This window comes from Crocuta crocuta, unplaced genomic scaffold, assembly GCF_008692635.1.
Source record: "Crocuta crocuta isolate KB4526 unplaced genomic scaffold, BGI_CrCroc_1.0 scaffold111, whole genome shotgun sequence".
NCBI classification, from domain to species: domain Eukaryota; kingdom Metazoa; phylum Chordata; class Mammalia; order Carnivora; family Hyaenidae; genus Crocuta; species Crocuta crocuta.
In genome coordinates this window covers 4,272,098-4,298,806 of record NW_027527611.1, presented here as the reverse complement: position 1 = coordinate 4,298,806, position 26,709 = coordinate 4,272,098, and the positions used below count along the sequence as shown (strand labels likewise).

The window sequence follows — 26,709 nt, the reverse complement described above, 5'->3', positions numbered from 1 at the left end:
ACGGTAATCTCGATGGTTTTTTCTTCCAACCCTTTGAATACATCATGCCACTCCTTCTGGCCTGTGAAATTTCTACTGAAAAGTCTGTGGGAATATTACAGGGTTTTCTTGTATACACCAATTGTTTTCTCTTGCTGCTTTTAAAATTCTTGCCTTGTCCTTAAGTTTTGATTGTTGAATGATAATGTGTCTTGGTGTGGATCTCTTTGAGTTCATCTTATGGAACTCTCTGGGCTTCCTGGGTCTGGATGTCTGTTTCTATTCCCAGGGTAAGCAAGTTTTCAGCCATGAAAACCTTCCTCTCTTTTTCTTTTTAAAAGTAGACTCCACGCCTAGCACGGAGCCCAATGTGGGGCTTGAACTCATAACCCTGAGATCAAGACCTGAGCTGAGATCAAGTTGGACATTTAACCAACTGAGCTACCCAGGTGCCCCCAGCTATTGTGTCTTCTCTGTTCTTCTGGGGCCCCTGTAGTGAGGATGTTGGTCCACTTCCTTAAGCTCTTCTAATTCTTTTCTCTTTTTGCTTCTCTGATTGGGTGAGTTCCACTGCTCTGTCTTCAGAGTTCACTGAACCTTTCTTCTGCTTTCCTTTAGTCTGCTGTATTTTTCTGTCCAGTGATTGTGTTCTTTAGCTCTGGACTTCTAAGTACTTTGGTACATTTTCTGTCTTTTCATTGACATTCTTTCTTCACTTTCCCTCCAAGCTCAGGGAGCATCTTTATGACCATTATTTTGAACTCTCCTATCAGTTAAGTTACTTATCTTTGTTTCGCTAAGATTTCCTTAAGTTTTATCTCGTTCTTTTGTTGCAAACATATTACTCTGCTTCTTCATTTTGCTTGACTCTCTGTGTGAGTTTTATGCATTAGAGGAAACAGCCACCTCTCCCAGGCTTAAAGGGTTGGTCCTGTGTAGGAGCTGCAGATTCTCTGTCAACCCTGCCCTCGGGTCTTGATCACTTCTCACATCTTTGTGATTGTGCAGGCAGCCTGCTTTCTTCTTAATGGCTCCTAGTAGTTGAATGTGTCAAAACCAGTCATTGTTCCAAAGGGGAGGATCTCAACCAGCACGTTGATTCAGGCTGATGGGAGGCCAGCCCCTTGGGCAGCAGTTTATAGAGTAGGCAACTATATGGTCCTGTGAGCCCCCAGCTCGAGCCGTGCTGGCCACCAGAGCCGGGAGATCTAGGGGTGCCCCGGGGGTGGCAGCCACAGTAAGCAGCACACCAGAGGGGCGTACAGGCTCCTTTCCAGACCTAACGTGAGCAGGAGAGCACAGCGATGTCTTTCCAGACCTAACGTGAGCAGGGAGCACAGTGATGTCGCCTGCCAGCCTGTCTCTGGAGAGCGTATCAGTAGGCCCTGAGATGTCTGTTAAATTATGTGCCTGCCCCCCAGGCCAGTGCCTCCTAAAAAGCACATCAGCCTCGTTCACAGAAAGTCTGGGTACTTTCCAGCCAGCCACGCCTGTGCTGGGCCCCAGGGTAGGGGAGTCTTCACATTCAGGGCTTTGAGAGCCATTCTTCCATTTGCTACAGCCTCGTATGTCACAGAGTTTCGATGTATCTAAGGGAGGCATTGTGTTCAGAGTCCTCCTGTGTAGCCATCTTGAGCTAGACCAGAGGCAGTTTTCATGAGGTTTTATTATGTGTTTTAGTATCAGGTAGGATGAGACGCTTCCCCTCATTACTGTTCTTGCTCACAGATGTCTACTTTTTCTTCCTTGTTGCTGCTGCTTAAATAGACTTTATAATTACCTGCCCTACTTTTTTATTTTTTTTATTTTTTTTATTTTTAGGAGAGGAGAGAGACACAGCATGAGCAGGGGAGGGTCAGAGAGAGAGGGAGTCACAGACTGAAACAGGCTCCAGGCTCTGAGCTGGCAGTCAGCACAGAGCCCGACGCGGGGCTCGAACCCACGAACCGCGAGATCATGACCTAAGCGAAAGCCGGACGCTTAACCGACTAAGCCACCCAGGCGCCCCTACCTGCCCTACTTTTAAGGAAAAAAATCTGATTCTTTTTATTGGTGTCTTACTAGTTTATATTCTTAAAGAACTATCAGTTTTATTTCTTCTGACTTATTTACAAAGTATTTCATAATATAGTCCTTAACAGATTTAAAAACTTTCTGTTTTAATTTGTAATTTTCTTCTCATTCTATAATTTAAGTATTTATACTCTTAACTTTTCTGAAAGCTATCTTGTGGCTTAACTTGCTGATTGTTTTTTCCAGAGAACTAGCTTCAGATTTATTTTTTAGTGCTGTTGTTTTTTCTACTTACTGGTATTTGCTTTTATCTTTAGTAATTCTTATTATAGCTTTTTAAATTGTATGTTCAAATTATTTACCTTTTTCTTTTAATTTTTATTTATTTTTAAATTTACATCCAAGTTAGTTAGCATATAGTGCAACAATGATTTCAGGAGTAGATTCCTTAATGCCCCTCACCCATTTAGCCCCTCCCCGCTCCCACAGCCCCTCAAATAACCCTCTGTTTGTTCTCCATATTTAAGAATCTCTTATGTTTTCATCCCCCTCTCTGTTTTTATATTATTTTTGCTTCCCTTCCTTTGTGTTTATCTGTTTTACATCTTAAAAGTCCACATATGAGTGAAGACATGATACTGTCTTTCTCTGACTAATTTTACTTAGCATAATATGGTCTTGTTCCACCCATGTAGTTGCAAATGGCAAGATTTCATTCTTTTTGATTGCTGAGTAATACTCCATTGTGTATATATACCACATCTTGTTTATCCATTCACCTGTCGATGGACATTGGGGCTCTTTCCATACTTTGGCTATTGTTGATAGTGCTGCTATAAACATTGGGGTGCATGTGCCCCTTTGAAACAGCACACCTGTATCCCTGGGATAAATACCTAGTAGTGCAATTGCTGAGCCGTAGGGTAGTTCTCATTTTAACTTTTTGAGGAGACTCCATACTGTTTTCCAGAGTGCCTGCACCAGTTTGCATTCCCACCAGCCGTGCAAAAGGGTCCTCTTTCTCTGCATCCTTGTCAACACCTGTTGTTGCCTGAGTTGTTAATGTTAGCCATTCTGACAGGTGTGAGGTGGTATCTCATTGTGGTTTTGATTTGTATTTCCCTGATGATGAGGTATGTTGAGCATCGTTTCGTGTGTGTTGGCCATCTGGATGTCTTCTTTGGAGAAATGTCTATTCAAGTTTTAGTGCATTTCTTCACTGGGTTATTTGTTTTTTGGGTGTTGAGTTTGATAAGTTCTTTATAGATTTTGGATGCTAGCCCTTTATCTGATACGTCGTTTGCAAATATCTTCTCCCATTCCCTCCATTGCCTTTTAGTTTTGCTGATTGTTTCCTTAGCTGTGCAGAAGCTTTTTATTTTGATGAGGTAACAATAGTTCATTTTTGCTTTTGTTTCCCTTGGCTCCAAAGACGTGTTGAGTAAGAAGTTGCTGTGGCCGAGGTCAAAGAGGTTCTGGCCTGCTTTCTTCTCAAGGATTTTGATGGCTTCCTGCCTTACATTTAGGTCTTTCATCTGTTTTGAGTTTATTTTTGTGTATCGTGTAAAAGTGGTCCAGGTTCATTTTTCTGCATGTTGCTGTCCAGTTTTCCCAGCACCATTTGCTGTAGAGGTTGTCTTTATTCCATTGAAAATTCTTTCCTGCTTTGTCATAGATGAGTTGGCCATACGTTTGTGGATCCATTTCTGGGTTCTTTGTTCTGTTTCCTTGATCTGAGTGTCTCTTTGTGCCAGTACCATACTGTCTTGATGATTACAGCTTTGTAACACGTCTTGAAATCTGGGAATGTGATGCCTCCAGCTTTGGTTTTCTTTTTCAAGATTGCTCTGGCTTTTCTGGTTCCATACAAATTTTAGGATTGTTTGTTCTAGCTCTGTGAAGAATGCTGGTGTTATTTTGATAGGGATTGCATTGAATATGTAGATTGCTTTGGGTAGAAGTGACATTTTAAACAATTTGTTCTTCCTATCGAGAAGCATGGAATAGTTTTCCATTTTTTTGTGTCTTCTTCAGTTTCTTTCGTAAGTTTTCTATCTTTTTCAGTGAATAGATTTCTCACCTCTTTGGTTAGATTTATTCTTAGGTATTATATGGTTTTTGGTGCAATTGTAAATGGGATCTGTTCCTTGATTTCTCTTTCTGTTGCTTCATTGTTGGTGTATAAGAAGGCATCTGATTTCTATGCATTGATTTTCTATCCTGAGACTTTGCTGAATTCATGGATCAGTTCCAGCAGCTTTTTGGTGGAATGTTTGGGTTTTCCATAGAGAGTATCATGTCCTCTCGGAAGAGTGAAAGTTTGACCTCCTCCTGGCCTATTTGGATGCCTTTTATTCCTTTGCGTTGTCTTATTGTTGAGGCTAAGACTTCCAGTACTATGTTGAATAACAGTGGCAAGAGTTGACATCTCTGTCGTGTTCCTGACCTTAGGGAATAAGCTCTCAGGTTTTCCCCATTGAGAATGCTATTAGTGTTGGGTCTTTCATATTTGGATTTTATGATCTCGAGGTATGATCCTTCTGTCCCTACTTTCTTAAGGGTTTTTAACCAAGAAAGGATGCTGTATTTTCTCAAATGCTTTCTCTGCATTTATTAAGAGGATCATGTACTTCTTGTCCTTTCTTTTATTGATGTGATGAATCACATTGATTGTTTTGTGGATATTGAACCAGCCCTGCATCCCAGGTATAGATCCCACTTGGTCGTGGTGAATAATTTTTTTAATGTATTGTTGGATCCAGTTGGGTAATATCTTGTTGAGGATTTTTGCATCCATGTTCATCAGGGAAGTTGGTCTATAGTTCTCCATTTTAGTAGGGTCGTTGTCTGGTTTTGGAATCAAGATAATGCTGGCTTCATAGAAAGAGTTTGGAAGTTTTCCTTCCATTTCTATTTTTTGGAACATCTTCAAGAGAATAGGTGTTAACTGTTCCTTAAATGTTTGCTAGAATTGCCCTGGAAAGCCATCTGGCTCTGGACTCTTGTGTTTTTTTGAGAGATTTTTTATTACTAATTCAATTTCTTTACTGGTTATTGGTCTGTTCAAATTTTCTACTTCTTCCTGTTTCAGTTTTGGTAGTTTATATGTTTCTAGGAATTTGTCCATTTCTTCCTGATTGTCCATTTTATTGGTGTACAGTTCCTCATAATATTCTCTTATTATTTGTATTTGTGATGGGTTGGTTGTGATCTCTCCTCTTTCATTTTTGATTTTATGTATTTGGGTCCTTCCTTTTTCTTCTTGATCAAACTAGCTATGGTGGTTTATCAATTTTGTTAATTCTTGCAAAGAACCAGCTTCTGGTTTCATTGATCTGTTCTACTGTTTTTGTGGTTTCAATAGCATTGATTTCTGCTCTGATCTTTATTATTTCCTGTCTTCTGCTGGTTTGGGATTTTATTTGCTGTTCTCTTTCCACTTATTTAAGGTGGAAGGTTAGGTTGTGTATCTGAGACCTTTAGCTTCCTTCTTTAGGAAGGCCTGGATTGCTATATACTTCCCTCTTATGACCACCTTTGCTGCATCCCAGAGATTTTGGGGTGTGGTGTTATAATTTTCATTGGCTTCCATGTACTTTTTAATTTTTTCCTTAACTTCTTGGTTAGCCCATTCATTCTTTAGTAGGACAGTCTTTAATCTCCAAGTATTTGTTATCTCACCATATTTTTTCTTGCGGTTGATTTCAAGCTTCATAGAGTTGTGGTCTGAAAATATGCATCGTATGATCTTGATCTTTTTGTACTTGTTGAGGGCTGATCTGTGTTCTACGATGTGACCTATTCTGGAGAACGTTCCATATGCACTGGAGAAGAATGTGTATTCCAGTGCTTTCGGATGAAGTGTTCTGAATATATCTGTTAAGTCCATTTGTTCCAGTGTCATTCAAAGCCATTGTTTCCTTGTTGATTTTCTGTTTAGATGATCTGTCCATTGGCGTAAGTGGGGTGTTGAAGTCCCCTACTATTACGGTATTATTATCAATGAGTTTCCTTATGCTTGTGATAAATTGATTTATGTATTTGGGTGCTTTACATTTGGAGCATAAATATTTACAGTTGTTATGTCTTCTTGGTGGATAGAAGCCTTAATTATGATGTAATGTCTTTCTTCATCTCTTGTTACAGTTTTATTTTAAAGTCTAGATTGTTTGATATAAGTACGGCCACTCTGGCTTTCTTTTGGTGACCATTAGCATGATAGATTGTTCTCCATCCCCTTACTTTCAATCTGAAGGTGTCTTTATGTCTAAAGTGGGTCTCTTGTAAACAGCATATAGATGGATCTTGTTTTCTTATCCATCCTGCTACCCTGTGTCTTTTGATATGAGAACTTAGTCCATTGACGTTTAGAGTACGTACTGAAAGATATGAATTTATTGTCATTGTGTTGCCTGTAGAGTTGGAGTTACTGGTGGTGGTGTCTGGTCCTTTCTAAACTTTGTTGCTTTCGGTCTTTTTGTTTTTGTTTTTGTTGGTCTTTTCTCCCCTCAGAGAGTCCCCCTTAAAGTTTCTTGCTGGGCTGGGTTAGTGGTCAGAAACTCCTTTAATTTTTGTTTGGGAAACTTTTAATCTCTTCTTCTATTTTGAATGACAGCCTTGCTGGATAAAGAATTCTTGGCTGCATATTTTTCCAATTCAGTGCATTGACTAGATCCAGCCACTCCTTTCTGGCCCGCCAAGTGTCTGTGGATAAGTCTGCTGTGAACTTGATCTGTCTTCCCTTGTAGGTTAAGGACTTTTTTTTCCTTGACGCTTTCATGATTCTTTCCTTGTATGAGTATTTTGTGAATTTGACTATGATATGCCTTGTTGATGATGGTCGGTTTTTGTTGAATCTAATGGGAGTCCTCTGTGCCTTCTGGATTTTGCTGTCTGTTTCTTTCCTCAGATTAGGAATGTTTTCTTCTATGATTTGCTCATATAACCCTTCTATCTCTTTTTCTCCCTCTTCATCTTCTGTGACCCCATGATTCTGATGTTGTTCCTTTTTAATGGGTCACTGATATCTTTTATTCTTAAATTGTGCTCTTTTGCTTTAGTCTCCCTTTTTTTTTCTACTTCATTATTTTCCATAAGTTTGTCCTCTATATTGGTGATTCACTGCTCTGCCTCATCCATCTGTGCCACCATGGCATCCATTTGAGATTGCAGCTCAGTTAGAGCATTTTTAAATTTCATCCTGACTAGCTTTTACTTTTTTTTTAAACCTCTGTATAGATATAGTATTCTTATTATCATGATTCTAAATTCTGGTTCAGATATCTTGCTTGTATCTGTGTTGGTTAAGTCCATGACTATCGTTTCTTCCTGCTCTTTCTTTTGGGGTGAATTCCTTCATTTCATGATTTTGAAGGAAGAAGAGGAATTAATAAGGACAAAACGTTTTTAAATTAAAAAATTAAAAACAGCACACACACACACACACACAATCAAATAAATGATGCTAGATCCTAGGTGTGCTTTGGTCTAGTTATTGAAAGGAGTTTGATTGATTAGAGAAAAAAGGGGGGAAAATTAGAAAATTAAAACACACACACACCAAATTAAATAAATGTTGCTAGATCCTGGGTGCATTTTGGTCTGATTATTGAAAGGTGTTTGATTGATTAGAGAAAAAAGGGAAAAAATTTAAAATTAAAAAAATTAAAACACACAAGCAAAATCAAATAAATGAATCTAGATCCTAAGTGTGTTTTGGTCTGGTTATTGAATGGAGTTTTATTGAGTAGAGAAAAAAGGAAAAAACAAAAAGGAAAGCGTTTGCAATTTTGAGAAAACGAGTATGATGAAATAGAATAACTTGAAATGATGGAAGTAAAATAGAATTTGAAAAATTTACAAAAAAGTAAAAAATTAGAAAAAATGTTTTTAATGAAAATTGAAAATTAAATTTTCTCTTTCTGTATTCAAGTAAATGAAACAAAAAAGAAAAATAAAATTGAATAGCTGGACCAGTGAACAGTATGAAATACAATTGATTTTACATCATTTTCCCATAGAAGTCAAACTATGAAGCACTTTATTGTCTTTAAACTAAGTCTTTAAACTAAGTAGGGTGAGAGATTTGTGTTGTTCCTGATGAGCAAGGCTGACCCAGTTGGGCGAGGCTTAGTGTAATGGCTCCATTCTCCACTAGATGGTGCTGCTTTGCTTACTGGAGTGGATTGTTGTGGTGCCTGTAGGTATGTGTGTGTGCATGTGTGGGTGGGGTGAAAATAGTGTTACCCAGCTACCCTGTCTAGTATTGGAACTCTGTGCTCTCCTGGACCAGGAATTGTACACGTGTCCTTTGTCTCTGGCTTCTGTCCACTCCCTGCTTTTACACTGTCCTTGACCAAGCTGTCAGGTTGCCAGGCGGCACCTCCCTCCTGAGTTTTATCTCAGATGCGGCTGTTTCCTGATCCCTCACCTCTGAGGAACTGTGGCTTTGACCTGCTCAGATCCTCTGGGGGAGGGTCTCACCGAGCATTGGCGAGGTGCTGCCTGCACCCAGGAAGGTTCACAGGACCATGCTGCTGCTAATGTCCAGAGACTGTGGCTGGGTGCCAGCCCACCTCAGAAAAATTTCATGCGATCATGTATCAGTAGTGTTTCAGAGATTATGGAAAATCACGTGTGGCCCAAAGGACCTCCTAGAACCACTCTGCTCCAGGGAATTCACCCTTCCCACCAGAGCACGGCCAGGTATGGAGTTGCAGAGTTTCAGACTCTGTACTCCCCTTGTTTATAGAGTCTTAATGGGATTTAAACCCCCTTCTTTCTAATTTCTCCCTTTTTAGTTGTCTCTGCAGCTGTTTCTACTTTTCCACTTTCTCTCCAGCTGCTTTTGTGGGGGTTGCTTTTCCCGTACTGCCTCCCCCCCACCCCCCTGTCTCTCTCCTCTCTCGACAAGCAAAGACAGCCCTCCCAGCTTCTCTGTCCCCAAGTTCACCTCTCTGTGCCACGTACTTGCTTAGTTTTATGGTTCAGGTTGTGCAGACTTTTGTGTTAATCCTCAAATCAGTTTTCTAGCATGCAGGATGGTTTAGTGTTGATTTGCCTGTATTTCATGTACGTGAGATGGAAAAAAGACTTCTGGTCTGCCATCTTGGCTTCTCTCCAATTATTTACTTTTATTAAGTTTTTATCAATATCTGTATTTAATGCTATAATTTCCCTTGACCGTTGTTTCTCTTGGGACCTGTGTTTTCAACATCTTTTCATAGATGTGTTTCTTATAATCAGTCTTTGTATTTGACTTTGCTCTGTGGGCCGATCCAAAGCTCTCGTCCTTCTGATGGCTGCATCCTGCACCCTTCCTGCTGTCTGGCTCTAGTTGTCAGTGTTTCCGATGGACCTGTATGTGTATGTCGATGCTTGCGTACAGCCCTTCGTACACACACAGCAAGAAGCCTGTCACCTGGTATCTTGTTGCTTTCGCTCTTTCAGTGTTTGCGAAATTTTTTCCCCTTAATTCACCTTTATGGTAGCACCTTGATCCTGTATCTTGGTTCCTTCTGTTCTGAATCCTGACTGCTGCTCCCTACGGTAACTGATGCTGCAGTTAGCTGCTGACCCCTCCTGTTCCCTCTGCCACGTTTCGTGGTGGTTCTCTGCACTCTGAGACAACCGCTCCACACTGCTGTGCCCTGCAGTTGTACACATGAGTACGTCCTGTTTGCTCAACAGCCGTTTGCCTCTGCCTCTCTGGTCCTGTTGGCCTCTAACAGTCCAGTCTGTACTCGATTCTGTAGTGCATTCCTCACCAAGCTCTTGGTCTCACTGCTTCGTGTGTGGTGCACGTTCCTAAATTTCACTGTGGCCTTGACCCTAAGAAGTTGGCTTACCTAGATGGTATGTGTGTGGCTCGCTGAATATCTTGAGTTTATCTCCTGAACCTGCTCTGGGGCTGTGCTCCCTGCTACAGAACTGCTCTCATCTCTGCATCATTATGTGTTATGGACACAATTTCTGAACTTCAGTGGACAGGAATTGATCTGGTCAGTAGCTGTGTGGATATCACCACCAGTGCTGGGGAGTCTGTCTGTCAGGCGGGCAGCAGGGGGAGGCGGTGGCCAGCACTGAGTGCAGGTGTCTGGGCCAGAGGGCGCCGCCCCGCCCGTGCTGCCGCTGCTGGAGCTGGCCCACCTGAGCGCCCTGCTCGGGGAGCTCCACTCGGAACCTCTGAGAGGCCACGTTTCCTTCGCTAGAGCATGTGGTGTGTGGGGCGGTGCTTCTCCTTGCTGGGCACACCACGAGGCTGTGCGACCCCCCCCACCCCCATCCAGTGTGCTCCACGGAATATAGCTGCCTCACGGTCCTTGAGGGTGTTGGGTGCGAGATTTTGCACCAATAAAGTATTGTCAATCCTAAAAGCAGGTTTTTCATCATTTTTTAAAACTTTAAACAAATTGGACTTTTTCTTTTAAAATATCATTTTGTAAGAGAGACTAATACTCTGCTGATGTAATAAAGTGACTTTAAATACAAAGATGAGTAAACTTGGGCATTTGGCCAGGAGGGGAAGATACTATAACCCTTGATCTTTTTTGGAAAATATGCAGATAAAAAACAAAGTTTAATAAGCCACCACTGATGAATCGATGGGTAGCAGAAAACCGTAACCGGGTGTGCTGGGGATGAGGGCTGACACGCCGTCCTGCTCCTGCTCCGACGCTGAGAGACGCCAGAGGAGGCCCCCTGGGGACCATGTGTTAGTGACTGTGTGCAGGGGCTTCACTGTGCTTTGTTTTGTTTTGGGTAAAAAGGGCCACATTTTGTATGTGATGTTTGCTTTGGTTTATAAAATGTCAAGGCACTATNGAGGCCCCCTGGGGACCATGTGTTAGTGACTGTGTGCAGGGGCTTCACTGTGCTTTGTTTTGTTTTGGGTAAACTGTGCTTTGTTTGCTTTGGTTTATAAAATGTCAAGGCACTACGTCTGCTGAGGTTTTCTCTCCCAGTGTCTTCTGTATGTAATAGTAGGATTGATAGCACATAGGTGCTTTCAAGGTCAATATCAACCTGAACTAACTTTAAAAGATTTTGTTTTCTGTGGCTGCCACAGCCATAAAATCGGTGGCCTAAGACAATGGAGACTTTAATGGTTTTGGAAGCCAGAAGTCCAAAGTGCAGGCGTCAGCAGGATTTGAGGGGGGTGTCTGGCCCGTGGCGTTTGCTAGCAGTCTTGACATCTGTTGGCTTGTGGCCACATCACTGCAGCGGCTGTCTCCACCGTCACGTGGCCTTGTCCCTGTCTCCCTGTGGCCTCTCCTCTTCTTATGAGGACACCAGCCATTGGATTTATGGCCCACATGGTTAATCCGGGATTATTTTATCTCAAGGTCCTTCACTTGAATACATCCCCAAGGATCCTTTTTCCAAATTAGGTCGTGTTCAGGATTGCTTCTGGGCCAAGATGGCGGTGACATAGGGAGACCCTGAGTTCACCTCCTCCAGGACTCCCTCCCCCCGCAAACTCATTGCTATTAACCACGCAATTCCTGCTGAGGAGGAGCAGAGGGCTGACTGAGCAACTTCTGCACAATGGAAGATAGAGACTGTACAGAGAAGGCACAGAGAGAGACTTGGTAGGAAGGGACCCCACCCCCAAGGCTGTGAACCACAGCGGGGAGGGATAGCACTGAGGGACCTGAAGCACATTCGTTCTGGGCTCAGAAAAAAGGTGCAGTTTAAAAGATGAGCTAGTTTATAAAAGAATCATCCTTAAAATTTCACTCAACAGTGGGGAGCTGCTGGAACTTTCTGGGTCTGAGAAGCCGTGACCCTTGAGGTTTGCATTCCCCCAACCTGGAGATGTGGGCGGGGGTGGGGCCCAGAAGTCCTCACTGGCCCAGTGTTTGGGCCTGCACCGGCAGCCCTCCCCCTGCACAGAGCATCCCAGAAGGCTCCAGACCCGCATCACTTTGGCTTCTGACGCCAGCCGGGTTGTTCCAGGGCCTCCCAGCTGATGCTCGCTTTGGCTCCAGCCACCCCACTGGGGCACCCCCTGCACCTAGCACCCTGGGACACCCCAGCCTATACCCACTGCACCTTCAGCTGTCTGGTCAGGATGCCCACTGCATGGAAAGCCCGGGGACCACCTCAGCTGGCACCCTCTTCTGCTCTCGCAGCCCCCAGGACCCTCTGTCTGCACCCCACCTTGACCCTGGCCACTCTGCCGGGGCGCCCTACCAGCTGTGCACAGCCTGGGGGACCCTGGCTGACACCCGCTTCAGCTGTTTTGTCAGGGCCCCTGCTGCATGGGGAGCCTCAGGGCTGTCACAGTCCACTGCCATTTCTGGCCATCCTGCAGGGCAGCCCCCGCTCAGAGAGCCCTGCAACCCCAGCCCACACCGGTCCCAGCTCCGGCCAGCATCACCAGACACGCAGTCTACACAGGGGATGACCTCACACAGAACCATTCCCTCAAGTTTAGGACGAGGAGCCTAATTCAGGAAGATAAACACAAAGTCAACCGAACGGGGAGAGTGAGGAATATGCTCCAAAAGAAAGAACAAGACAAAACCTTGGTGCAAGAACTAAATGAAACAGCAGTAAGCAGTGCTCCTGATGAGGGCTCGACAGTAACCGCCACAAATGTGCCCACCCAGCCGGAGAGAAGGGAGGATGGATTCGGTGAGACCTTCAGCAGAGGCAGGAAATGTAAACACCAGTCAGAAGTGAAGACTACAGAAATGGAACTAACGACTCCCTGGAGGGCCCCGCGCCGGAGGGGCGGTTGCAGAAGGGCGCCCCCACCTGGAAGACGGGAATGGAAAACACCCCTGGGGAACAGCAAGAGAAAATGACTTTTCAAAACTGAGGGTAGGTTAGGGGGTCTCCTGGACAACATCAAGCAAACGGATGTTCCCACTAGAGGAAGAAGACGTAGAGCAAGGGGCGCAAAACCTTCCTGAGGACGGTTAGGGTCTCGACTGCAGGTGCGGGAGTCCGCACTTCGACGTGGTTTGAAGGGCCTCTAATCAGCCCAGTGCAACAGCGGACTTGCCTGGTTTATAGTTTGTGAGGTTCTCGTTTCAGGCAGTGGGATCGGAGAAAAAAGACATGTTACCTTGAACACTGTAAATCTATATTGTGATCGAGGACAGACAGGGTGAGCACTGTAGGCGTGGGCGCTCGGGGNGCTTGGGGGAAGACGGTGAATCAGGAGGGGCAGGGAGTCCGTGACACAGGTGCACTTCCAGATGGGCTTCCGGGTTGGACATGCAGAGTTGTCCAGGTGATGGGAGCAGTGGTGATGGGGTGTGCCAGGTACCCCCCATGTCCCTGGCTGGCGGGAGCTCATTCCTGAAGACACCAGTCACAGTGGGACCGGGGATCTTCCTGACATTCGGCTCCTGTAGTCACGTCGCAGCTGGGGTTTACAGTGAGTCATCGGAGGTGGTGAAGGGGCGGAGAAGTGGGTGGAGGGAGGGTGGGAGTGTGGTGGCCTGGTGGTCCTGAGGCTGGGCAGCTGTCCCACGCCCTCACCGCTCCTCCTGAGGGACAGAGGCTGGGACCCTAGGAAATGATTCCCCAGCCCAGCGGGTGCACTCTGCTTTCTGACTGTGGGTTCCACAGCCCCGTGTCTCTCAGAGACTCAGAATCACTCAGGGTTTGTCCTTTTATGACCAGCCTGCTTCGCCTAGTGTGATGTCCTCGGGACTAACCCACGTTCCAGGCTGTGCCAGAAGTTCCTTCTGCTTTAAGCCGAATGCTGCTGCACTGTGTGTGGATCATGTTTTGTTGTGCTTGTCCATCCACCTGTGAACAGACACGAGTGGTTTTACCTTCCAGCCACCACGAGTGTGGGCTTCCGGACTGTCCCGGAGACTCTGCTCTCTCATCGTTTGGGTACTGCTGGGCTGGCCCGTGGTTCTGTGCTTAGTTCTTGAGGAATCGCTGCAAATATGTGTTTTCTAAAGAGGCTGCCCTTTCTCATTCCCACCAGCACAGGGGGCTCTGGTTTCTCTGTGTCCCTGTCCACACTTGTTGTTTTCTGGCTGTTTTATAGTGGCCATCCTAGGAGGTGTGAGACGTGGTGGGTGGTGCCGTGTCTAGTGCAGGTCCCTGGGGCCTGAGCCGCACAGCCAAGTGGATTGACTCCACGTTCCATGTGCACTAGTGTGGGGGCCTCAGGGGCCCCAGTCCACACCTGTGGTCCACCTGCTGGAAGGACACTGCTCACGCAGCCAGTCCTGCCCACGTGTCCCGCAAATGAAATGGGACTGTTCCTCCCTACAGGTGGGGGGGGATCTGGGGTGCCACCCAGGCCTGCCTCCTCTGCTCCCCACGTGCGGCCTCTGTCAGTCCTGGGACACACTTTGTAGAGAACAACAGCTGTCTGCTTTTCCTTGGTGTGATTGAGATTGTAGTAAGAGAAGCTAAGCTGTTCAGCTTTGAAAGCTTCTGTGTTCAGGATCTGAATCAACGACAAGCAGCCAGTGTGAGAACGAAGCTGAGCCGCGAGGACCGACCAGCTTCCACGAGCTGGTGTTGTTTACGCCTGCGCTGAATGGGAAGCTTGTACGTGTTTTTGTAAACACACTTGTGCTTGTCTTGGTGACTTAGAACTATCGTCAGTGAGGTTTAAGTCCACGTCGACTGTGATGAGTAGATTCCCTTGGCACGTGCAGCGGCTGGTGGAAGGAGCCTCGTGCAGCCTTCTTGCCCAGCATGCTGGGGAAGCAGCAGCGTTAGCCCTCCGCTCGGGCCACAGCCCGGACCTCCGCCAGCCAGCTCACCTCCTCTCCAGCAGCCTCTCCCCGATTGCAGACCGAAACAACCCAGTGCCAGTATGTTGAAAATGAAAATTGTGTACGTCTTTACTTCTGAGGAGGTGGACTGCTTTTTGTGTTATTTTCTTATAACTATATATTATCTTTTTAAAGAAAAGGTTGTTAGGTTACTACCTTAAAATTTGTTTCTGTGTTTTAGCCAAAAAGAGAAGAAAAATTGGGAAAGCTTTTAATTAGATGTATTTAAATGGGAAAAAGGAACATTTTCCATCACCTGGCCTCAGTTAAGTGCCCTGACAGTGCTGTGTGGCTGATACACACTAAGAAAAAGCCCCTGTGCAGTAGTGGTTCTGGCTAAGTCTTGGAACGTCTAAGAGGTGAACAGCTGCGTTGAGTGTGTACCCTCAACCCTGCATCAGGGAAATGGCAAGTCCTGCGTCAGTGCTGGGCCTCCTATGTCCCCGTTACCATTTCTCCAGAGTGTTTGTAGTTTTGTTTATGATCTCTGTGTTGTAGTAAAGTGCTCTGAAGTCTGAAACTACCTTGGTTGAGCAAGGAAGAGTCTGAAACATGTTCAGCACTTCCTGGTAGCACATTTTCAAAATAACCAGGGTAAATCTCAGATTTCTCAAATCAAAAAATACACGAGGCATTAGCCTTGTAAGTTCAAACCTATGATATGCTTTAAAAATTACCTTGCTTTCAGAATTTAACATGATTTTTATTTTGGTCTCCTGAATTGCAAACCAATATCTTTTTTTTTCTAATAAAAGAAGAAAAAATGAAGATAATTCCTGTAAAAGTATCTAATAAAATGTGTCTTTATTTCAGTATCTTAAATAGTGACGATGAAGAAATATTCACTAATGAAGAGCAGGAATACACATCCAAAAAGAGGAAAAAGGATCATTTTAGAAATGATACAAATACTCAATGTAAGATCACTTTTATTAACAATGTTATGAATTTCTTCTTGTTTACTATATCGATATACTAAATGGATTCGATGCTGCTGTCTTTAGAAATAAGAGATGATACATGAATGACTGCTATATCCAGTGTTACCCACTGACATAGTCTTCAGACTGTTCACAGCTTAACCATTTCTTTAGTGAGATTTGCAAAAACGAAAGATAGCAAAGTCCACAGAACAGCTCGGACGTCTGAATGCCTGAGCGTGGTCGTGGTTCAGTCCACCAGCTCGCTTCTGAGCAAGGAGGCCCGACTGCAGGGCATCTTGAGTGTGGACTTGTGTGCAGGAGACCCTGGGCAGAGCTGGGTTAGGAACACCCAGAAGTGTGCAGGCTGGGCGGGGGCCGGGGGGCCTGGTGGCGGTCACTCACCTACGTGACAGCACGGCTGGAGGCCTGAGAACAGCTTGGGGGTAATCAGGCTACTGACCGAGATTGGGGCTTACAGATCCGAGTCACTGCAGGCCTTGAAGCTTTGGGATTTGAGGTCTGTGAAAAAGGCAATAGAAGAAAAATTTTTATTAGGATACGTGAGAATTAATAATCACATTTTTATAGTCATTTATGTTTTGATATTACTGCCGTTGTTAAGACGCTAGCTTTCTTCTAAGTTACTAAGACTTGGTGCTGTCCTAAGTCATTTTTCATGGAAAGGTGTTTTGGACACAGCAGTTCTGTTTACATTTAACCAAGTGAAAGCATCTCTTATCTCTGTGACGAAGTCAGATAAGTTTGTTAGCACGTACAACTGTTGAAACTCCTTAGAAATCTTCATTTTGGATGATTTGCCAGGTTTTAAAAACAAAGTTAATTTTTATTCTAGGTTTTTATCGTGAGAAATGGATCTATGTCCATAAAGAAAGCACAAGAGAAGTAAGTATTCTGTTATAAATAAGACTATGTTTGGTATTGTTTCTGTTGAACACATAATGTCCTATTAAATAAATGATTCCTTTTGCCGTATGAAATCTGTGATTCACATTCCAGTAGGTGAAACCTAGGATCTTTGAAGCCGTGATTCGCGTGTGTGTGTATGCTCGCGCACATGTGTGTACCTACCTGTGCATGTGCAGTGTGTGGTTAGTGCCAGTACAAATCTGAATCAACAGAAGGGCTATTTCAAAACAAGTATGGACCTTCGGACAGTTTGACATTTTCTCCCCATGACTCCCAAGAAGCCATCGATTGCGACCTGGTGGTGCTGGTGGGATGTGTCCTTGCCGTCGTGTGCTGTGGCTGGTGCGAGCCTTGGTGCCCCCCGCCCCTGCGTCGAGTGCCAGGATGACATTGTGGTTGAGTGTGAGCTGCAGGAGCAGGGTGAGCCTCGTCCCTCCAGTCTTCGTCTAGTTGACGGCAGCTTTTTCATGAGCCGTCAACAGTTGACTTCAGTTCTGCCTCCGTTTTCCATTTAGTATCCAGGGAAGCCTCCTTCCTTCTGCGTTCTTAGACGCTGCATTTGCCCCATCCTGCCACAGTGGGGAGAATAACGTAGGGAGCAGGTGTGTAGCATATATTTAGGTTAAATGTTCCAGAGGTGTTGTTAGTGGATGTCCTGAAACTAGCCCAGCTCCCTAGAACCTTCCAGGTTGGCTTCTTAAGAAGACGCACTGTACCTGTTGGGTACTAGTTCGTACTGTCGCGCGTGGTCTGAGACAGCCCTCAGCTCGTGCCCCCTCTAAGTGAGTCACCATCAGAAGAGCCTGTGGCAGAATCTAGCTTGAGCTTCTTACTTCGTTTGCTCTGTGTTACCACGCTGACTACAGAACACAGGTCCGTTTGGGAAAGCACAAACAACAAGGGGAGTTTATTGTGAGTCTGCAGAGGTGTTGCATGGACCCTTTGAATAGGGACACAGCCAGTCTCAGGAGGGTGAGGCATCACGACTGAGAGCCAGCCCCGCTCCCTGCACTGCGGCGTACATCCGTGCCTTTAGTACCTGCTGCTCATCACTGTGGACAGCTGCGGCTGCCCCACAGCCCGTTTGTGGTTCCACATGTGCTTCTGGGCCCCCACACGGGCGGGTGGGCTCACGTGGCCCAAACATGGGTTCTGCAGTCTGTGAATCAGATTTGATTCCCCAAATAGAAGAGGCCATTGTGACATGGAGGCTACCGGGAAAGGAGTCTGTGTCCACACAGGCATTTAGAGTTGTGTTGATTGAGAGGAGAAAGGCATTAACCTGAAAGTATCAGCAGTGATTGATTTCAGGTTATAATCTATAATTACCCTTTGCTTCCTGCCCAGCTCCCAGGAAAATCTTGTGCATGTAGCGGGTATTCATTAATAACAAGTGTTGTCTGTGACACATTAGGACTAATCTTGGGATTTGGACACAAAACCAAATCCTCCTTTGCCGAGCGTCTTTCATCAGATGCTGCTTTGCCAGTCCCATCCCGCCTCCCGTTAGGATGAGAGGGAGAGTGTGTCACCTCCTGTTTCTAGGGTTATCAGCAGCTCCTCTAACTCCACAGCTATGAAATGAAAATCTTGATACTCTCAAGTACTTCAGATACAGAAGATCAAGTAGAACTGACTCCTGAAACCCAAGGTATGAGTGTGTACAGGCTGTGGAGTGTAGGGCGCACTGTGAGGACAAACAGCTGGCTACACAGCAGTGCTTTCGGGCCTGGAAAACAATCTGTGTTTCACCTGTTTCCTTGGACCCTGGGCCGTGTGGGTCTGATGACCAGCTGCTGGGTTTCGGTGCCCGATGTCCCCTGCCCCCACCTGAAAACTGCACAGGGTCCCCCAAAGCCCTGGGCCTTGTCCTCGGTCCTGTGTGGCCGGATGCCTTCCGGAGCTGCGGGGTGCAGGGCTCCCTGCAGGGTGACTGGGCGCCTCTGCACGGGCATCTGTAGCCTGCAGGTCTTCACACGAGCCTGGCAGAGGTAGGAGCCTCACAAGACACCTTGCATCGTGGCTTCACTCCCCTACGAGTCCCAGCAGAAGTCAACAAGCAATTTAATATTTGTCTGTATCAGCAGTGGTGTAAAAATGGTGGTACGTCAGGTCTTGATTATAAATGATTTCCATTTAGCATTGCTGTTTTATTCCACGTTCATCTGAGTATGGAATAAATCATAAAAACAAATGCCCTTTTCCAAAATTCAAAAAACAATTTTGCACAGACTCATTCACAGTAACTGTCAGTTTAGTTTGACTAATTGACTGATTATGGATTTCAACTGTTTTGTGTCTGTTTTCCAGAGGCATGGCTATTGTACTTTGGGAGAGGCTTTTAATCGCTTAGACTTCTCCAGTGCAATTCAGGATATTCGGAGGTTCAATTACGTGGTCAAGGTAAGTCTTTTTCAGAAGCCACTTTGATGACACTTGATGGCCTGGGTTTTGAGGTGACAGGCTTACAGTATCTAAGCGCTTCCAGCAATGGTGCAGATGGCAGCAAAGAGCATGGGGAGGCATTGAGGGGGAAACAGAATTAATGGGGGCTTGGGGTGCCCTGTGTCCCGTGTGCTTTCTTCCACGGCTGCCCTGCATTGCAGGTTTACTGGCCACACGCATAGGGTGGTCTGGTCTGCCGGGGTCATTGCGGTCAGAGGGCAGAGGGAAGAGCAGGTCTTTGGGGAGACTCTGACCTGATGAGGTCATGTGCATTTTGTACGTGGTGTTTGTCACAGTCGTGAACCCTGCTTCGCAGCAAGCAGCAAGCTGGTAGAAGAAAGGGGGCTCACCAGCATAGATTCCCACAAAGGCCTTGAGTGTGTGGACTGTCTACTCATAGAAGGAGCTTCTCTCGTCTCAAAAAGAGCATGTATCACCTGTAATTGTAGGCAAAGTGGAAGCAGTGGTTCGTGATGCTGTTAATATTGGGTTTTTAAATAGGGCTGTGACATGTTGGAAATATTTCCCTAGGGAGAGTTTTTAGGAAATTAAAAGTGTTAGTGGAAGGACAAGAATATTGGGCGTTAAATAACTTTACATATGAGGTAATGGTACCTGTTTCGTTTGGCCCCGATCACAGTTGGCCAGTGCATCGAGTGTGACTGGCATGTGGGGGTCCCATGGGGCCGCGTGCTTCCTGGGAGTCTCCCTGGGAGTCTCCAGCACCAGGGCCAGACAGAGCATGTTCTGAGTTGTCACACGGGTGCACACACTGGCCAGTGTCCACCTCTTCTCTAGGTGAGGCGCTCAGATGTGACCCAGCCTGGTCACAGTGGCAAGAATCCAGGGGCCAGGACCATGTGTAGCAACATGGATGGACCTTGAGGGTGTTATGCTGAGCGAAATAAGTCAGGCAGAGAAGGACAAATACCATATGTTTGCACAGATAGGAGGATTAGGAGGAACTTGACGGAGGAACAAGGGGGAGAAGAAGGGCGGAAATGGTGGGGGAAAGGGAGAGAGGCAAACCATGAGAGACTCTTGAATGCTGACAAAAACTGAGGACTGATGAATGTGGGGGGGAGGGGGGGATGGGCATGGAGGAGGGCACTTTGGGGATGAGCACTGAGTGTTATGTGGAAACTAATTTGACAATAAACTATTTGTAAGAAAAAAAAAAAAAATCCAGGGGCCAGGAAAACCATATGTCAGCACAAGGGTCTGTTTTCCAGGAGGTATTTCTCCATGGTGCGCATGCACTGATGGGTGCACTCTCTCTCTTGTTTATTTTTTGAGAGAGAATGAGTAGGGGAGGAGCAGAGAGAAAGGGAGACACAGAATCCAAAGCAGGCTCCAGGTTCTGAGCTGTCAGCACAGAGCCCGACGTGGGGCTTGAACTCGTGAGCTGTGAGATCATGGCCTGAGCTGAAGTCAGACGCTCAGCCGACTGAGCCCCCCAGGTGTCCCCCATGGTCTCTCTTACAGTTCGGATCCTGCCGAGTTGTTTTGTCCTAGTCATTCTTGACCCCCCACAGAGGGAGTTCACCTGTGGCGGGGTGGTAGACATCGCAGCCAGGTGGAGACGGGGGAGAGAAGGGCTCCTCATGGTCCAGCTCGACGTTTCCGGTGCTGGTCCAGGTGCTGTGATGAGGGAGGATCCGTGGACTGTGGCCAGACGCCTCATTTCCATTGTGTGCACCCCTCATGATCTGTTTTGTCTGTATGCCTCACTCTTATCTGCTCAAGAACCTTTCTTCACATGTCTTTCATTTCTGAAAACGAACATATCTACTTTAGCTTCATTCTAAACAATAATACTGGTAAAATTGTGAATTTTCTCCCTAACACATAAGGAAATGCATACCCATAAAACTAAAACGTGCTGTGTCCACTGCCAGCTGCAGTTGTGCTCCGTGGATGTCCTTGTCGCCCCCAGTGATGGCGTCACAGGGGCCTGGTGACCTGGGGAGGTGTTACAGGAGGCCCCCAAGAGCCATGCTCCCAGCCTCAGTGGCTGCTCCTATCCGTCAGTGCCTCCCGGCTCTGTCATTGCCCAGCGAGAACCCTTGCCCCCCCCGACACCCCTACACCCCCTTCAAGGACCCCTTGCTGTGTCCGCCTTCTGCTAAGAGCACAGGCACAGAACCGGCCCTCCGTGAGGCTGTACATAAACACGTGCACCTGGAGACCTGCTGTAGGTCAGCTCCCTGCCCTTCCTCTCGCACCTTCTCTGCCCTCTCCCAGTCGCAGTCTGGGGTTTCACCCCTGTCTTTACTTGGGGCCCCACCCCAACCCCACCAGCTCCACTCTGCCAGCAGCCACCTTCTCTGCGGAGATGCAGGGCCTCCACATGCTTGGGCAGGAGGTGCTTTCCTTGTTTCCCAGTGGGCTTGTGCGCCCCAGGGAGGGGCTCATGGGGTGTGTGCACCCCGTGGAGGGGCTCGTGGGGTGTGTGTGCTCCAGAGAGGGACTTGAGGAATATATGTGCCCCAGGGAGGGTCTCGATGGGCTGGAGGTGGGGTGTGAGAGAGGAGCTTGCGGGGTGTGCACGCCCCAGGGAGAGGCTCGATGGGCTGGGGGTGTGTGCCCCAGGGAGGGACTCATGGGGTGTGTGTGCCCCAGAGAAGGGTTCATGGGTTGTGTATGACCCAGAGAGGGGCTCGTGGGGTGCGTGTGCCCCAGGGTGGGTCTCACGGGGTGTGTATGTGCCCCAGAGAGGGGCTTGTGGGTTGTGTGCGCCCCAGGGAGGGGCTCCGGGGTGGGTGTGTCCCAGGGAGGGGCTTGAGGGGCCTGGTGGGTGTTTGTGGCCCAGGGAGGGGCCTGTGGGACTGTGACCTGCACTGATGCAGTCAGCTTTGTCTGTAGGAGCCACTGCTTGGTATTTCTGTGCTGCTTTAAAGGCTTCTACAAAGCATCTACATCAGCAGCCAAGGGGATTCTCTTGGAGTTCTCAGTAAGGTGATCGATCTCCCATAATGAATGGTGAGTTGTCCGCCCTCGTTAGCGGTGTTAAAATAAACCAGATGTGAAATGCCTCATGGTTTCCTTTGGTTTCCAGTGGCATTCAGGGATGTTTTATTTGACAATTTGTATGAAAGAAACTGAGAGTATGTACTTTTGAATATTCCATGAGATCCCTTTGTTCCCCTAAAATTAGCAATTTTAAACTGAGACTAGTGAATGAATAATTATTACATGTTTTCTGAATAAAAGTTCGTTTTGTTTGATTTCAGACTGTTTCTTTTGCCAAAGTAAGATTAAGCAGATTGGAGTGGGGTGTAGCCTTCATCCTCACCTTGGCAGGAATGAAACTTCAGTATCTTCTAAAAACACACTCAGACCACATTGTCCCTCCCACCACAGTCCTATAGGTAACGGGGTAAACCATTCTTGGGATTATCTGTTAAAAAAACGTTTGAGATATTTTCATATCTAGATTACTTTAAGCATTTTTCAAAATTTCAGTCTGATTTTTGAGGAGTAAATGTTGTTTTTCCCAAGCTGCATTCACTCAACTTCATGAAGGAGGAGAGAAAACTCTGGGTGCTGTGTTCTTCCAACACCTGTAGCTGACGTGGCCCCGGGGCTGAGCTGAGCATGGCTTCTGCACCTGCGTGCTGATGGGGTCCCTCCCCCGGGAGTCCTGTGAGCGGGTAGGAGCTGCATGTCGTGGAACTCTGGGTGCAGTGGGGTCGGCCCCCTCCCCCTGCACCAGGGCAGGTCTTGAATTTCGTGTCCACACAGCTGGGGGAGCAGGACAGCACTTCCCGCTCTGGGCTGACGCCCGTGTGCACCCGTGCTCACGCCTCCCACACCGCCCAGCCGTCCGCATCCTTGAGAAACCCGGTCCTGGGTCACCACTGTCCGCTCGCCTGTGATGAGGGCGCTGCCATATGTCAGTGTCAGGCTGACTGGTTATCGGTGATCTCAGACTGCTCTTAAATCCTGGCTCCAGTCCACAAACGCCTTCTTGTTTTAATAATTTGTGAAAATTGTCCTGGCCTGTTACTGAAGAGCTTTAGCATAATTTATTGAGCTATTAAATTTACTCAGTCCCAGAAAATCAATGGAAACTGAAATATTTTCACTTGCTAGTAATTTTTCTCTCATTAAGTGACTGTTCACAGCTATTATTTCATAATATGGCCTGAGAAATTTTCTTATCGAAGAAGTAAAGACAAGATGCAGCTTACATTTGACCCTGGTGAGTTCTTAATGCCCAGTCCCTAATCCTGCTCACTTTTCATTTATCCCATTTGTAAATCATGTGTAAGTAAACGCATTTTTGGTCAGTTTTAGGAGCTTACTTTCATTAAGATAAAGACTTAGATTTGGTGGAATTTTGAGAATTCTACTTAATACAATTAAGCACACACTTGGAAACCCACCAAACCAGCATTTCAGAGACTCTTGTAAAGCAGATCCCATCCACACCCTGCCGTAAACACTTGTACTCTCTGGTGGTGAAGTCAATTTCGGAGCCCGTTCAGCGTGGCTGGTCCCCGCCCTCCTGGTCAGCACCTGCCTCCTGAGCGGGCAGCCTGACTGTGCCCGTTTAGTCATTGCTTCAGAGCCCTTGAACCTCAGTCTTAACCATCCAGGTCCCCATCCAGGGCGCCAGGAGCATGGGGACTCGGTCTGCTTTGCTCACTGCAGTGTCCCCAACACCCAGAGTGATGCCCCCCCGCACCAGGGTGGAGTGAGGGCTGAGCTGGGGTTCTGAGCTGCTGGAGCCGTGCTAAGTCCAGGCATGGGAGCGGTGACCGCAAGGCCGTCCTTGCTGGAAGGTTAGGTTAGGGGGATGGGGGTCAGGATTACACCCAGCCCTGGAGCACTGGGAGGGAAGCACGCTTCCTCCCCGGGACACGGGGGCGGGGGGTCTTTGCTGGCAGGAGGAGCCCAGCATCCGGGGACATGGGGACACGCAGGAAGGTCGTGTGTGTTATGCGGAGTCTGAATGCAGCACAGTGCAGCAGCTGACATTTGAATCCGCTTTCTAAAGTAGAGACTTCTTGGGGAAAAGCCCTCAAAGGTATAAAGGTTTATGCCAGTTTAGCTCATGTGGAAAATGTGTCTGACGTACTTCGCCCTCTGCCTGTGGGGCCTTGCTACCATCTTGGATCCATTACTCACTCTCTTTTGCTTATACATGGTGACTCTTTAATTTGATATTCTTCATTGAATAGGCTTTTTAAAAATGTTTATTTTTGAGAGAGACAGAGCATGAGCAGGAGAGGGGCAGAGAGAGAAGGAGACACAGAATCTGAAGCAGCTCCAGTCTCTGAGCTGTCAGCACAGAGCCCGATGCGGGGAAGAGCTGTGATACCATGACCTGAGCCGAAGGCAGCCATGTAACTGACTGAGCCCCCAGGCACCCCTATCAAATAGGCTTTTTAACTAGAAAACAGTTCATGCTCTTGAAGGAGGCTAAACACTAGCACAGAGTAGTATGAGCTCTCAGTCCCTTTCCAGATTCCTGTTGGGAGCCCCCTCCCACCCCCGTGGGTGGTCCTTGTCCATCTCTGGCATATTCTCCAAGGAAGCTTCTCTTTTATAAACAAATGTGCATAGAATTTTAAAACCTAGGCAGGTTTTAACCTGCACATAGTCGTCTGTCATACTGAAAACACGTTGTGGGTTCCCTTACAGACCGGTGTTGTCCTTCCTACGTCTTGTGTTTTCCCAGACTCCTCTCTGGCCTTCTGATGGTGCAGTAGCTGATTCTTCATTTTCACGCCGCTGTAAACCGGTAGCTGGAACAGGTCTTCTTTATGACTGTTTGGTTTACTTGAACCTTATTTAAAACCCCTCATAGGAACATCCATTCTTCTCTGCAGGGGTAAATTTCGTATTTAGTTTTGTCTCCCAGCTTGCGTTAGTCTGTAATTCGCGGCATAATGAGGCTGTGTGGCCAGCTCAGGAAACTGTTCCCTTAGTCGTCTGTCGGAATCTAGCGATGTTAGTACAGGGTCTGTGTACTGTATTCTTTATAGTTTCATGAAACTCGAGCACACCCTCTATGATTTAATTACAAAAATGCTTACTGAGCAATGTCGTTACCAGATACTAACCTTTTACTGTCAGGGTTCATCAGCTGCGTGGAGAGCAGGTGTGGCTGCAGGATGGGGTGTGGTTGCTCATTCTCCTGGCCTCTCTGGCACTGTTCTCAGAATTACCATCCGTAACATATTCAGGCCTCTACTCATGCTGGGGTCCTGTGAGAGTTTATTAATTCCTTGGCCACACTAAGGGATTAGTAAATACTAATTAAATGGATGTGTTTATATGTGGCTAACAAGTGAGTTCATCAGGCTGGTTACTGAGAAGTGGGTCATGGAGGATTCATGCTCAGACAAGATGGTATCGTACAGAACAGTGTGTCCATCAAGCAGTGTTTCACTAAGGGGAATTTCCAAAAGCACGCACAGTGTTCTGAAAGGGTGTTTCTATAGTGTTGTGACTTAGAAGACAGTTAAATGGTGGAAACCAGGTTTCTAAAAGGGGTAATCGAGTGACTTGACCAGGGGATACAGCAAGTTGGGATTGTGTGGCTGTGGCCCCGGAGGTAAGATGTAGCATGAATGCACGGCGTGTCTGGACACCCAGGATGCCCTGAAAGGCCCATGGGGCCCACATAAGAGATTAAGGGTTCTGGAGTTTTCCTTAGTTCCTCTACTGGCGGTATTTTCTTTTGACTTTCTATTCCATATTACTGTTGTGTTAGAATTAACATGTTCTTCTAGGAAACATTTCTATTGAATCTACAGGGTTGAATAGGGACCCCTAAAAGTCTGCGTCCACACAGAGCCTCAAAATGAGAAGCCTGGGTGAGGTGAGGAAGGGGTCTTCCTCTGCGGCCTCCAGAAGTTGGGGTGAGGTGGGGAGGGGTCCCCAGAAGCTGGAGCCAGGCTGGGGAGGGCCCTGTGGAAGCCGGGGCAAGGTGTGTAGGGGGCCCTGTGGAAGCCCGGCGAGGCAAGGAAGGGCCGTCCCCGGAGCAGGCAGGCAGGCCAGGCTCTGGGCACAGGGCTTGGGCCAGTAACCTCTGGAGCTGAGAGAATAACCGTCCACCGCTCACAGCACCCAGTGCCTGGCACTTTGCTCCAGCAGCGGCGGGAAGCTCCTGCACAAGGCTGGCGGAACCCCAGACACTGCTACACGTGGGCTGAAGGGTGTTTTTCTCCTGCAGAGCAGCAGCCGCTCTTCATTTACCCTCTGTCTTCCCTATGGACCATGCATAAGTCTGTACATAGAGTCATTTGGTAAGAATGGTTTGAGTGAGGACAGCCTCACGGATGGAAGGCTTCGGGTGTTCTTGTGAAGTCTCACTTGAAACATGGAGAATGACCCCGGCTGATGGCAGGTTCACCAACATGGCCACAGATAACAAGACGCAGAGAACATCACAAGTAGTAGAACCTGGGCGAACCTTTGCTCTTGGGACACTGATGCCACGGGGCCGGGCATTGGGACATCTGCTGATGGGTTGTTGAGACAACTGGATTGTGGGGGCCAGGCCGTGGCGCCCAGACGCTGGGGCTGCAGCAGTGCTCCTTCCTGGGGGCCTGCGGCATGTTGTGCAGGTGGCCCAGCAGGACTGGGAAGCTAAGATGTGTGCCAGTTCTCTTTAATGACACAAGTTTGCCTTCTGTTGGAGGAACGTTTTT

At 46.9% G+C, this 26,709-nt stretch overlaps 1 protein-coding gene across 9 annotated transcripts in view; it reads left to right on the top strand.

Annotated features, from left to right (window-relative positions):
• FBXO25 (F-box protein 25) overlaps positions 1–26,709 on the top strand; it is a 72,317-nt gene that overhangs the window by 14,563 nt on the left and 31,045 nt on the right. For all 9 annotated transcript variants that reach the window (XM_077771667.1, XM_077771661.1, XM_077771688.1 and 6 more), the window contains 3 exons: positions 15,564–15,667; positions 16,527–16,576; positions 18,911–19,003. In XM_077771667.1, coding sequence (XP_077627793.1) covers positions 15,564–15,667; positions 16,527–16,576; positions 18,911–19,003 — 247 coding nt within the window. The remainder of the gene's footprint in view (positions 1–15,563; positions 15,668–16,526; positions 16,577–18,910; positions 19,004–26,709) is intronic.